Source organism: Harpia harpyja, chromosome 1, assembly GCF_026419915.1.
Source record: "Harpia harpyja isolate bHarHar1 chromosome 1, bHarHar1 primary haplotype, whole genome shotgun sequence".
NCBI classification, from domain to species: Eukaryota; Metazoa; Chordata; class Aves; order Accipitriformes; family Accipitridae; genus Harpia; species Harpia harpyja.
In genome coordinates, this window is record NC_068940.1 from 48,509,447 (window position 1) to 48,524,524 (window position 15,078).

Consider the following 15,078-nt stretch of genomic DNA (forward strand, 5'->3'; position numbering starts at 1 on the left):
GAATGTGTGTGGAGCAGGGGGCCCTTTGACACTCAAGGTGCATGCACAGAGCATCCTCAGTGGAAAGCAGAGGAACTGAGGGCGTGATTTTCAGAGGGTCGAGTATGTCTTCCCTGCTCCTTTGTTCCTGCCTTCTAATGATTCCACTCAGAGCAGTAGATACTTGGCATTTCTGAATTTGCATTGCTGCATTTGCAGAAGCCTCTAAGCACTTTGCATATGCAGAAACTGCCGAATGCAAATCCACCAGCTCTTGCCAGTTATATTTTAGGTCTGTGCCAAATGGGCACACATTCTGGATGAGCTAACTTGAAATACAGTGGTGACATGCAGTAGCAGTTTCACTTAGGGCCATGTTAGCAGCTTTGCTCCCTGCCATGTTTTGTGGTGATTCCATCTTATGCAATGGAAGAATATGGTGGTATGAACAAGTGCCTGGGGGATTTCCTAGCATGAGAACTGCTCAGTTATGCTGCATCACCCTTGCTCCTTTGGAGTCTCTTACAGTCTGGTATTTAGTAGTGATGCTGCTGAGAAAACAGGCATATAGCTATTTTGGGGCCTTCAAAGTGGGGAGACGCTGGAGGTAACCTGGAGAGAAGGCACCATTTCTCATCCATTGCATGGAAGGGCATGTGCTCATTACCTGCAGAAGTCATCCACTTAACACTGCTGCTATTATTATTGGTAAAATTACTAAATTATTACTTTCCAGGGAATAAGAAAGAAGTGTTCACACAAAATCATTGCAAAAATGGAGTTTGCCTTCTCCTACTGTGGTCTTGGTCCTCTCTGCCTGATGTTTCTTGGGTCTTCTCACCTCCCTATTTCTGCATGGTTCTCTCCCTGGTGCTCTTGAGACTTCTCTGCATCAGAGCAGCACATCAAAAAAGAGATGAGCCCTTGGGATGTGACAGCAGAGACGTGTTTAACTTTCTTGCTGTTTAGCACAAGTTGCTGTGGTATTGAACTCCATGTGACCGGAAAGTAAACAAGTCCAAACCTTGGACAGATATCTGCCAAAGCTTTCCTTACTTATTTGTTTTGGGGCTTTGTTCTGCAGGTCCTGTGTGACAGACATGTGTGAGTGCCCAGTCCATAAAAACTGCTACTGCGAGTCATTCCTGGCATACGCCCGAGCCTGTCAGAGGGAAGGGCTTAAAGTCCAGTGGGTACCGGAGCAGAACTGTGCAGGTAAAGTGTTTTGGGACTGCTTTTTTGTAAGCCAGTGCATAGGCTAATAGGCTAGTATCCTTTTACTGGTGGCGGAGGATCAAAAATGAACTGCCCAGAAAGGACTGGGATTGCACCAGCAGGGAAGTGGCATTCCGAGTTACAGAGAAAGACCTTACCAGGGAAGATTTTCAACCATCAAATATTAGAAATGTTTATTTCACTACAAAACTTTTCACCTCTAGTGACGCCTATCTTAATTTTATGTACTTCCAGGAAGAAGTAAATGCGTTTTTCTTTCAGGATATGTAAACAGTTGATTACAGATAACGTTTAAACTCCTTTGACCTCCTGTTAAAGCACAGTTTTATTTCCAGAGGCAACATGCATATATCACTGCAGTAGGTTCAACAAGGGAAGAAGAGACAATGTATTTAAAGGGAATATTAAAATGCAAACCTGCATTAATTTTGGTACTTGGACTAGATTCCCTGTGTGATTAGGACTGCATTAATTGCAAGTAATTGTGAGTAATTGTTTCCATGAGAAGTGGTGGCCTGTGGTCATGGGCACTTGAAGTAAAATGCAATACTGCAGATGAATATTTCCCCTGATGATGGTCTCATTAATTTAGGACATTCTATAATGGCATTGGTTTGCCTGGAAATGTATTCAGATTTATGTAAAGCAATTGACAGTAGTTGGAGAAAAAAATGAGGGAAGAATACTCAGTGCTGGTCAAAGAGCTATTACTCTGTGGTCCATTTTGGTGATTGCGTGTGGCTCAGGGTCTACTCTCTCAACTTCAGTTTCCTTTTCTGTTGAAGGCACAATAGCAGAGATGGGTGAGTGACAGAGCAAATAGCATTTGATTGACTGTTCCCGAAAGGCTCATTTTTTTTCTTATAAAGGAACAGAACAATCCAAACAGGGTGTCACTAAGTGAAAGCCCTATTCAAGGATGTGATCTCAGACAGCACTAATAATGTATGTAATTTTAATCTATTGAGCTGGTAGCAGATCCATGCAGAACCTGAAACAAGCATCCTAGCTTTTTTGGGTTTTTTGACCAAAGCACTTCAGACTGAGACCTCACTGTGGCAGATGCTGTAAAAAGAATAAAAACTCCAATCCCTGCCTTAAGGAGTTTATAGCTGGCATATCACGACTTAACCAATTGAGGCTTTTCACAATTTTTTCTGGCATTTTACCAAAGACAAGAAAAGTTTCTAAGGCAAAACCAGTCATTGACAGAACATTACGAAGGAATTTAAACATATATCCTCCATTAAAGCTAATGAAAAGTGTTTAAATCCACATGAGTTTTTTAATCTCAATGCAGACTTCTAAAGGGAAAGGGGAAATCTTGTTAAGCAGAAAATATAGATAAGCTGTATATGGTCTAGTAGCCTCAAAACACTTACTTTAGCATCCAATGTCAAACAAGTAGCACCATCTTCTACTGTAAATCGTACAGTAAGCATTAAAGTGCACCCACTGCAATGTTACCAGTGGCCAGCATCAAGATTTTAATCTTTAGCTTACTTTTTTCTCCCCCAAACTTGTAGTTACAATTATTGTGTCCTAATTACCGATGAAAGTTCCTGGGTATGAAACAATATATCTGTAATAAAACTTCAGTGTTCTGTGACTTTCATTTCCTGCTTGACATTTCATAGCTGGTGGGATACTTGGAAGAGCTGTGTTCTGATGAAAACGGAGTATCCTTATTAGTAAAGTCAGGTTTTAATTATTCTTTTGTGTGTTATAAAACCAGATCTTGTGTGGTTACCAGTTCCTCTACTCTGATTGCTGTACACTTAGTTCATTTTTATAATCTTTAGAAAGATTGTGTTGTCTGGAGAGCCAGCCAAACAAGATGCTCAGGAGGCTGAATTACATGTTGTGTTCCCTACATGGTCTTCCTCCTCCCCCAGTGCGGCAGTGTACCCTCCTCAAGTCCTCTGTGAAATACTGCTGCTCAAGGTTTGCTGTCTTTTGAGGATGGCTTGGTAAGGGGAATGTCAGCTGTCATTTAACTGGAGGGGTGAAGAGAAGAAGCTAACGAATAAGGAAAATGGTTAGGGTAGGAAAGGGTTGGTGAGATCTGCACCAGAACTGAGAAGGTTTGGAAAGGAATATGGGTTTCCATGGGAAGTAGTGGGGAGTAAGACCTGTTAGGATGGGCACAGGAAGAAATATGATGTGTGAAGGAGAAGAAAAAAAAACAGGAGAGACAGTGTGAGGGAAAGAAGAAATAGGAAAAAGTGATACATGCAAGAGGGAAAGGAAAGGATACAAATGGAAGGCAGAGGTTTGAAAAGGAAAGGAGATAGAAAAAAGATTTTTTTTAGCCCAAGAAAGGTTAAGCAAGCAGTTTATAAAGTGAAATTAAGTAAACTGAAGTGGTGAAAGGCCTTGGGCCATAGTAATTTAACACTGAATTTCTGAGGGCACTGAGAGAAAGAAGACTCAAGGATGGCAGAGGGCAATAACTCCCTGCCATGGGCATGACTACACAGGCAAGAAGAAAAAGCAGATATGGACTATAATAAAGTGCAAAGTGCACATGGTAGCACTGATGTGCTGACATTCTCCAACAGCCTCATAAAAACTGAACAATTTTATCTTTTTGCTATGTGATCAGTTGAACTAGAGGAGGATGAGTGTATATCTGATTTTGATTCTTCTCTCCTGGGTCCCCTCTTCTCTGCTGTAGAACTGTCTGGCCAAAGTCACTCTTTTTCCCTGTTACATGCTGCTTTCCTTTAATTGCTTTATTCCATGTGAGTATGTATCAGAAGGCTATTCTGACTTTTCCATGGAAACTCATTAAAAATTGAAAGTTGAAAAGATTAACACAAGTGTATCATTAGAAGGTCAGTGCCCAGAACTATTGCCTTCTACTGTGCTAGACAGAGATGTTTTGAATTGCAAGCACCATGGGTGACATTCAGTTTGAAAGTCCTACAGAACACCTCAAAAGCCCAAACAGTGCAACATCATCAGAAGCACCAGGATGATTCATTGATGCACAAATATTAGCTCAGAAATTTCTGTGGAATCAGATTTACCAGATATCATTCACCAAGGGAATCCTTCAGCAGTTCCATGCTAGGTATTTCGGCTTTTGTATTGGGGAACAAGAATTCCTCCTAAATAATTACAGCCATGTCTACAAAGACAGGCGCAGACAGATACAAGCCTTCTCTGTGAAACTGCCAAACTGGCTAGAATAAACCAGTTCTGGTCTGAAAACTGTATAGCCTTATTAGGCAGGATTTATTAACTCAGGCACAGTGCTGTATTTATGTGACTATATGGCTTCTGGACTGGAGCTGGCTATCATCCTGCCAGCTCAGAAAGTGGTCTGAGGAAGCTCACATCTGTCATGCCAAACACATGTTCTCGAAGAAGAGTGGAAAAATCCTGTTGGGACTGGTAACATTGCAAAATGCAGTATTATTAGTAACTTTTGTACTTTGGGGTTGAGTTTTTGATTTTTTTTTGGTAGTGCACTAAGGAAGTTATTACTAACAGAGCTCAGTTCTTTAAGAGAGGAATTTGCCTTAAAAGACGGGTGCAAAGGCATCACTTCTGTTTTCCATGTTTACATGGTACTGATTCATTTCAGCAGTCCCTGGGAAGCCTGCTGCAGAATGTCTTTATTTTTATTTTTTAAACTGTTGATGAAGTGGAATGTTCTGGATCAATCACACCAAATGTTAACAACTGAAGCACTCAACAATAAAAGCCATCCAAGGAACTTAAACAGCAGCCATTGTACTCTTCTAATTTTTCCCTTGACAGCAAATTAATAATGCCATTATAGACTGCCTACAGCAGAAAATAAAAGTCATCATATCTTCTACATGGCATCACCTGAAGGAGAAGGAGGTGTTTTGACATACCACATCCATGTGTGATAGAGCAGAGCTGGGGAGTACTTACAGATGCCACGGCTGCCAAGGGCAGGCTGTAATATACTCTCATTTGCTCTGGGGCAGAGATGAGAAAGTGGAAAGGAGACCTTGGCCAACTTTCCTCAAACCCACTGGCTGAGGCACCAAACAGAGCTCAGGTGGAACGAACAGGCCAGCTATTACTGCAGTAAAGCTTTGTGGGATGAAACCTGTGCAGCCTAAAAACTGAAGCTTGCAGACCTTTCTATGTGGAAACTGCATGGACTGAAGCCTAGTGTTTCAGTTTGTGGTTGGTCAATTAGAAATCCTTTGAAGGGAAACTTATTCTCAGAGAAGAGGGACAAAAGCTTCTAGTAAACAGCCCCCTCAAGGTAATTCACTTTGTGTGTGGACAGTCGCTATCTGTCTTTGAACATCTTGGTCTACTTTTCTAGACAGTTAATATATTGTTTGCAAAGCTCCTGGGAGCTCTGCACATTTTCATTTCCCCTCTTACAGAGATTCAATCTCTATTCTTAACACACAACATAAGTGCAGAGCTTGTTGTGAATCTAACATTTTACCGTACACTCAATTTTGCTTGCATGTTTTTCCCACCTTCTAAATTTCCTGTTTGATTTAAATTTCATTTTAGTTATTCCTTTTGTTTGTTCCTTCTCAAATGTGCATGAAAGTTATCATGCCGAGCAAGGTAGAAATGTAAAGCTGAAAAAAAGTTCTCAAAAGATCTATACCCACAAGCTGAATAAGACTATCGTGAACATTGCTGAAAGATGTTTTTTCAAACCTATTCTAAAATGATGTTCAGTAAAAGATGTCTCACAGAGTTTTTAGGTAGCTTGCTCCGGTGCCTTCTCATGCTTAAATCTAGAAAGCTTTTTTTTTCCTAATATCTAATATCTGTCTAATACTCAGCTGTTGATTCTCTGTAACTCCAGGGTCATTTTCTGCTGTAGTATCCAACTTTTTGTTTGCTTATTTAATATCTGTGTCCTGAGAACTTTGTATGCATTCTTGCCAGACTTCTTTCTTCAGGGCTACTTTTCACATACATATAAATGTGATAAAATGCATAAGAAGTAAAACTTGCAAGAAGCTGATGCTGTTTTGAAGATCACTTTGTTACTGGTGTAGAGGAACCCCTTAAATTTATGATGCCTTAGCACTAAGACTTCCATCCTCTGTGATGCACTTTTATACATATTTAATCAATTTATTTCTGCCTATTTTCTCTTTATGAATACTAACAGTACTGTAATGGCACTCTAAGGCCAATCCTCACAAAAAACCAGCATTTTTCCATCCATAACAGAACTGTTCCTTAAAAAATCTGGACCTTCAATCTCTCTCAAAATGGAAGAAACCTTCTCAATGCAACCACCTCTCTGTAAATAGCAAGAGATGATTCTGGATGCTTGAGAGTCCCTTACCATCTATAAACTATTTTATCAGTACTTGTTTTTGCCATCAGCACAGACGTTAGAAAGAATAACAGACTTTCATTTGCTATCGAACCATATATTATTCTCCATACTAAAAAGGCAGGATGTAAAATGTGAAGAGTTTAAATATTGATCTGGAGGGGGTATAGTGCTTTTAGCGGAGGCCTCAGTGGTCTCTTGTGTTGGAAATGCATTGAACTGCCAACTACATAAATCAATGAATAGATACTGGAATCATTAAGTGCAAGAATCCTCATTCTCAGTGATCCCTTGGTAAAAATAGCATAAAGCATTGAAATAATTGATTTTTAAAAAAAATTTTTTGCTTTCAAAATGGTGCTACTGAATTAACAGCATTGTTTTGATTTGCTGCAATATTTAATGTATAATCTTAGGAACAGGAAGTCTGATGTGGTGAATGACTCTCCTTTCTCCTCTTCTTTCTGTAGGATAATAACTGTCTGTCCTTGTAAATGTTTCAGGAATCTTTGATAAAAGGCATTGTAACAAATACATAAACAAAGTTAAGCCTTAAATATAAAGTATAGATCTGTTTGTAGATAGAAACCTTGCCAAAGCCTTATATACCATCAGCTGTGTTAAAATTCTCAAAAAGTTCAAGACTGCTAGGAACTTGATGCCTTTTTGATTAGAAATTTTGCTACCTTTATATTTGTGATGTAAAGTAGTGTTGCATTTAATATAGCGGAATCTCTTTACAAGTAATTTTTTCCTCTAGATGAGCATCATACCAAAATGTGCTTTTTCGATATTTGCAGTAGAAACCAAGCAAACAGATACGTAACTTTCCTTGTGGGACTCTGTGTAATATGCATATTTTGTTCCTTTTAACTGCCTTTCAGCAACCCAGTGTAAACACGGTGCAGTTTATGATACCTGTGGTCCAGGATGTGTCAAAACATGTGACAACTGGAATGAGATTGGCCCATGCAACAAGCCCTGCATTGCAGGGTGCCACTGTCCAGCAAATTTAGTTCTTCACAAAGGAAGATGCATCAAGCCAGTCCTGTGCCCACAGCGATGACATTAGTTCTCTTTCTGCGGACATTGATGTGGGTGGTCACTGACCCCTTTGATGCTCACAGCCAGTGAAGGACTCCAGCTGTTTGTGTGCTGATTCTGCAAAGTACACATCTACTCACAGAGTGTAAATATACTCCTGTGTGTGTATTTATGTGTGTTTATGTATACACACATGGCACCTAGAAGGATATATAAATGTATACTGTGTGTATGTAGATACACATGTCTATACACAAGTGCCCTAAACGTAAGTACAACCCATATATTTATATATATGTACACACACACAAATATACATCATTTCTATATATCATAGAAGGATGAATTATTATATGTATATTTTTTGCTATAAAGTTTATGTATTATTATTTCTAGGACCCTGATCTGTAAGTCATTGTATAAATAAACCAGGTGTTTTTAATATAATATAGTGGCATGAAAAGATTGGATGACTTTGCCATTGCATAAGTTTGTTGTTTCTGAGGAAACTTTTCTAGGGCCACAGCACTGCCAGACTGGATTAGTTTCAACACAGAACCTGGATTTACAGTTGTACAGGAAACACATTTCTCTGGAGATGGAGGATTTATCTAGGAATATTTCATGCGTACCTTGGAGCTGCATAGTGATTGGTGACAGTGCTTAATCAGGCACAGAAAGCTGAGGATCAGCTTTTATGCTTTACTGAAATAACTGTGCAAAACGATTTCCAAAGCTGGTTGGCCAACTGCCAACATAGAGATATTTCTTTCTGGAACGGCACCAAAGAGTCAGGGGCCAGATTTTCAAAAGTGTTTGGCACCCAGCAGCTCACTTTGAAAATCTGACCACTTCCCATTTCATATCCTAATGCCCTGTCTCTGTTGTTGTGTTTGGCAGAAGCTGCGAATACACAATAAGGAGCTTGAAGAAAATATTCATGTACATATTAGCCCCTTTAACATGTTGGAAACTGCTGGGTTTGTTTCATATTTCCCCCAAATATTATGCAGAAAGCAAATCCCACTGTGAATTGGAGTGTTTGATTTCAGTGTGCCTTAAAACATGAAATAATGCCGGGTTTAGTAACTCATTTAATTTATCAGCATGGCTTAAAAGAAAGACAAATTCACCCAGCAAAAACCAGTAGAGAATGTCAAATGCTAATTGGAGAACTGCAATTTATTTCCTTACTGGTCTTTTGCTTGAGGTTTACAAACATGTGGGCTCTGTGAAGTTTGCATGACTTTTGAAGTCTCCCAGGGGAGAAGCAATAATACGGGATTTCATTAGAAACTGTTAAAAAAGCCATACAACTTTCTCAAGCCTGAAGGGAGGGGGGAGCTATTTTTCTTCCACTGGAAAACCTCTTGTAGAGCCTGATGGAACGGTCTCTGGAGATGACAGAAATCTTTGGGCATCTGATTTAGGTTTGTAATGAAGTAATATCTTCCCACACGACTACATCCATTATGCCTTGCATTGAAATTGCACATTGTAATGCTTTGAACAATTTTCTCCTTTAATTCTTCACTCTCCAGGAAGTTTTGCAGGGTCTGAGTTTACAGTGAGTGAGTGCAACACACTTGGGTTATACAACCTCTCTGCGATCCTGTCCTGGAGGAAGATGCTGAGTGAGCCTGGTTAGCTTAGGCATCACACTATCCAAAATGCTGTACCACCACAGTGCTAAAAAGAGCTGGGCAAATAATGCCAGAGCGTTCCATGGATGTTTATCCAAATCTTAAATAAATTCAGCCTGATCTTTTTATGTCCCCTTTGTGTTCATTTTCTTGCAACAATCAAATAATTCGGTTTTACTGGCAGAGAGGGTTTGAAAGCTGCACACACAAGTGCACTGGGAAGCAGAATTGCAAATGTGCAGATCCCATCAGAGCAGGAAACTAGAAGAGTTTTATGTGGCTCATGTGATAATTGAATGGCAAAGCTGAAATTTAGAACAATTTTGCAATTGGTCCAAGGAGTTAAAACATAAAATGGCAGTCATTAAAATAATTTAAAGCATCAGTTAGACTGAAGAACATTTCAGCCTGTGAGCTTTCGATGCTGACATATGGGGTCTAAACCATTAAAAAGGTTATTTGCCTAGCTCTAGTTTAGGATAGATTTTCATTACTGATAGGTTTTCATTACTTACTGCTCAGAGTTTCCAAAATAAAAATACAGGCAAAGTCAATTGCATACATGAACTGTGTATAGAACTGTCGTTCCCTTTTCTTCTCCTGACTGATAAAGGTGAGTGAAAGGTGAAGGGAGAGCCCTCCAGATCTCTCAGTCTACTGATAGCATTCAAGCAATGCTTAACTGATGCCAGGTGAACAAGTGACTCAGTCTATCCGTAGGACAGACTCTATTTTTAAATCTTAAAATGGTTCAGTCTGAAACCTGACCTACAGGTCATCTCAAAATGAGGACTTGTTCCTCGGTTTAGCTTTTTCACATCTGCCTAATTAAGGGTAGCCCCCTGCTTTTTGCTTTAGTGATGTAGACTGAGGAAGAGAGGAAAGTGGTTTTATCTCTAAGCTGTCTGATTGTGCCCTTTTGGTGCTGCAGAGCTTTTTCCTCCAAACTCCGCAGTTTTCAAGGCATCAGTAAGGGCTATCATCTGCTCAGTTCACATGTACAGTCTAAGGTAAAGGATTTCTGCTTTTCTAGAAATTGCCCCCAAGTTTCAACTTGGCACAGGTTTTATATCTGTATCTGTAGTTACCCTGTGCCCAGCTGGGCTATTCAGACCAGATCAGTCCCAGCTGGGGCTGTCTCACTCCGCTCTCCTGTTTGCCTCTCTACTTTCAGGCTATTCAAAAGTTGAAAGTCTAGCCCAATGACATCTATAACAGCATTACCAGTGGCCTCATACAGTTTGGGTTGCAGCCCATCTTCCTCCTTAGTGCAGCATTCTCTCTAATTCTGCTGTCTTGGCTCATGAAATATTACCCCTAGGATGCTAGAGCTCATGAAATATTATCCCTAGGATGCTAGACCTGGAAACTTCCTGCGTATCACTGGGGGTTTATTTTTGACAAAATTCACTGATAATCCAATTTTAGTATGCTAAATGTGTTTAGTATGCAGTAACGTGTTTTTAATAATAGCATAAGGTTGATAATACATATGGTATATTCACCATGCAAAACTGATGGTTGTCTAAGTTTTGGTCTTGATTATGCTTATGTCAATTGGTGCATATAACTTTGTGCCAATTTGTAAGGTGAAATATATTTGAAGGAGCAGAGGTTCCAACCAAACAATGATCCAAAAGGAAAGTCTAAGAAACAGCTCTGTAATGCGGGATGGGATCAAGGAAAGACTTGGATCAATAGCTTTGCCATTAACCTGCTATATGTTCCCTGGCAAGTCATTTAATATTCTATACTTCACTGGGCAAATGAGGCTCTGGGTTTATGCACCTTTTTTAAGTTTACAGATAGAAAATGCTCTAAAATGCCATACATCACCAGGGGAATGTCAGCTGGTATTTTACCAATCTACTCAGGTCTGCTTTGCATCAGGTTGTCCCATATCTCCCATACCATCATTGCTTCAAAGTCAGCTTTTAGTTGGCATATGTGGAGGTCAAATACATTTACTTCCTCCTCATTTACTTTCAATTGTGTCTATTTTTGTCATATATATTGAGTTTTATAAACCATGGAGACAAGCCATAGCCAAGCAGAGCAATTTGAGTTGTAGCCCAAGACTCTGTAGGTACTCCCACATTTTCCAAGAACACCTTTCTTCTATAGAGTAAGGTATACACTTGGAGCAAAAAATGAAAAGATTCTTAATATCCTACCCAAATGTGACCCCATCCTTGCATCATGTAAGCAGTTTCCAGTAGATAACCTAAAATATATAAGTTCTTCTCATCAGAGGCTTTCTGCTCTTTTTGAACATAGGATTCAAATATGGTTTGACACTGCTTGGCTTCCCCCTGACAGAACCTGACATTTGCAATAGCTGGACTGATCTTGAATGACTGTACAGGGATACTTTTTTTTTTGCCTTCATCAAAAGCAGAAAAGGTTATATCAGAACCAACAGATATGAGAATAACAGCCCATGCATTTGCAGCTGGACAGACTGGAAAGAGAGGCAGTCAACAGCATTTAGCACTGAGGTGGTGAGATGTTTCAGGTATTTCAGGAACAGTCCCGAATAAAGGGGCATTATGCCAAGGTCTCAGTATTTGACAAACAGCAACTTTACATAACGCTGATCAAATGCTTGTTCTGCTATCCCTGATTTTACCATTGTAGAAAGCCCTGTGGCAAGAGAGATGTTTCTGCTTCCTTACAGAAAAATTTCTACTCTGCGCCTGCAAATTTTTCAGGACAAAGGCCTAACTGTGCTGCCATTACAGAATTCCTTCTCTCTCTGCGTAAAGGTGGTTGCACAGCTTAGGATTTCTAGTGCAATAATCACCATGACATCTGAGCACCAGAGTCTATAACAACAAAATAAGGTTCTCCTATGAACAAGACGTAGCTCTTGATCTGTCAGATGGCCATGGCATGGTGTTTGAATGAAGATGGTACAATGTTGTGAGGAAATAAAGAGGCAGGATGGCAGAGTAAAGGTAAGAGGCAAATGAGAAAGAAGAAAGTAGTAATAGGATTTTTTTTCTCTGTGGATATTTTCCATTCAAATGGTAAGAACTAAACTGAAACTGTTCTCTGACAAAGGCAAAGTACATCCATGAGCAAAAAACACCCCCACCAGCCACCCCAAAACCCCAAATCAACCACAGCAGAATCGTATGTTGAGATCTGAATAGAACAGGTGTATATTGGTAGGTATAGAAATCCATAATTAAAATAAAGTTATGAGCCTATATTCCTACTTCTCTCATAACCCTTAAATCACAGTAGAAGAAGTCACCAAAGTTAAGGCAAGGGATCTTATTTCCTGGGCTGAGATGAGGCAAACATCTGCAGAATTTGGTTCTCATGCTTCCACTAGCACAACAAACCTGTTTGGTTTCCTCCAGGATATATGTTTTAGTGAACACACACCATTTCCCAGTCTACAACTGTCAGAACAAAGGCTACAAATGTACTTTTACAACTAGTCTTGTTGCTGGCTTTGAGATAAAATTGCAAGTTCTACCTACCTACTACTAGGAGGGCACAAGTTTTCTTTTTGACACCGCTTTTACCAGGCAGCAACGTTGCTCAGCATCAAGCAGCATCTTAGAAACATGAAGCAATGTTAAATATGACATGCAGCATTGGCTATTTGCATGACTTTACCCTTTTCATTGCAAGTTATGAGTTAATGCTAGCCCTGCACACAGGAGGAAGTTGGCTCTGATGGACTGTGTATGTGTGGTGGGAGGGGGGTGGCATTGCATAATTACCATTATCATTGATAGTGCTTTGTACTTCCCTAAGTGATGCTTATACCTGGGCATCAATATAATTTGGTTTTGCACATGAAAGTGAAATGATGGGAATGTAGCATTTCCTGCCCAGACAGACCCACATTTTTTTCTTATCCAGTGGTGAAGAAATGCTTCAAAGCATGCTTCAAAGAGCAGTATGTAAGCCTTGTAATGGACAGCTATGCAACAACCTGTTCACAGTGGTAATTTAGCCTTATACTCTGGCAGTAAGTGGTTGGTACTTTAATGACCCAATCGTTCAAAGCACTTAACTATGTGCTTAAACTTTGAATAACCTCGTTTGCTTCAATGGGGCAACATACACTCTGACTTCTAACCACATGCATAAATGGTTTGCTGGGTCAGGGCCAGGGAGTTCAGCATCTGGCGGGATCAGATATTAAACCTCATGATATTTCCTATTTCTTCATGATTTCTATACATAGATCTCTTTTATGATCATGCTGCTATCTACTGCTAGAACATCATAGAAGTCAAGGCTTTTTGAAGCTTTCTTTTTTAAGACTTTAGAAGATTGGAGAAATTTTTTCTATTGATTTCCAATGTCAACATAATAATTTCTTACATTACATTGTAATTTCCTACCCTATTTTATTTCTTGTTATTGTTAAAAGAAAGGGACATATTGGACTTGATTTTTTTTTTCTTTTGCACTGGTAAAAGTAGGGAACAATTTCAGTGAGTTAACTGTTGCTAGCTATACTAGTTTTAAACTGGTTTGAGATCATACTAGCACCTTCCTGGCTTTATAGTTGTGGAAGTAATCCACAGTCTTGGTGTGGCTGCCCTCAGTTATAGACTTCTAATTGCTTCCAGCTATAGTTCATTACAAAACTCTGATAACACTGTATTAGAATAAAAGCATCTGCAGCCCAAATCAGTATAAATAATTTGTGACAAGAGATCACGGTTTATAAATGAAGAGGAAAAAAACAGTAATTTGTTGTACTTAACTTACTTTCACAATAATTTTTATAAATGGTATTAATAAGGAAAAAGGAAGAGTGAATATAGAAACTGATGAAGAAAAGAGAATTTAGAAACTAGAGATTTTTTTTTAATATTCACTGCAAGTATTCAACTTCTTTAATGATTATCATTGAGTGGCATTCAAAACCCAGAGAAAAAACTTGATTGGGTTCTACAGAATATGGATCAAAACCCAGAAGTGAGTATGTGCTGATGCAGTTCTATAGTTAAAATTTCACTGTGTTTTGAAGAGAATGAAATAAATGAGTAGAGTTTGGAGGAAAGTATTTCTCCCATCTTAGGCACCTGAATGTTTGTTTGCTAGTTTGGGGTGTAAATATGCAGGTGTTTGAACCCCACCATGACTAATATAGAGCCCTGATCTTCATGTTGGTGTGCATCAAGAATAACTCTAGAGGAACCCATAGAATAATACTTATGTCAAAAGACAAGATGTGCTTTTTTTTTTTTTTTTTAATTTCTTGTTCATTATAATTGACTGCTACCCTGCAAATGATAAAGGGGAAGAGAAGCTGCAGGGAAAATTACAGTGTGTATCATATATATTAGATGTTTGAAGCCATTAATGTATGGATTGGTCACTTGAAATATTTTATATGCAATTTGTTGAGAATGCTCTGTAGTTTCAAGAGCATCACTGCAGGATGTTTAGATTTGAATGTTTAGAATTGCTTTGCTTACTCACGCTAAATTTTAAACAGATTTCACCTGAGGTACATTCATGTAAATACGGAATCTATTTAAAATTTTACTAAATTTCTGTCTTCAGTATGTCTCAATTTATACCTTTGTTGAATTTAAAATTATTATGTAGTCTAATGTATCTTACAGAACTGCAAAACTGTGCAGTAACTTTGACATGGCTTGTCTTTGAGTGTCTATACAGCTTTTGCAAGAATATTGTACTAATATAATTTTGTAAAAGTAGGATTGTGATGAGTATGTTTGTAAAGACATTATTTATTCCCTTATAAACTTAATTATTATCTTTATGCAGAGAAATATTGATGCCTGATTATTTCATAGCTATCAGTGAAAACTGCTGTTCTGATTTGCAAGGTCTGAATCAGAAAAGCAGTGTCTCCCACACAATGATTGATAC

At 38.9% G+C, this 15,078-nt stretch overlaps 1 protein-coding gene across 1 annotated transcript in view; it reads left to right on the forward strand.

Moving 5' to 3' along the window:
* BMPER (BMP binding endothelial regulator) overlaps positions 1–9,332 on the forward strand; it is a 150,986-nt gene extending 141,654 nt beyond the window's left edge. The window contains exons 14-15 of the mRNA XM_052792683.1: positions 1,064–1,194; positions 7,402–9,332. Coding sequence (XP_052648643.1) covers positions 1,064–1,194; positions 7,402–7,583 — 313 coding nt within the window. The 3' untranslated portion in view covers positions 7,584–9,332. The remainder of the gene's footprint in view (positions 1–1,063; positions 1,195–7,401) is intronic.
* The last annotated feature ends 5,746 nt before the right edge of the window (positions 9,333–15,078 follow it).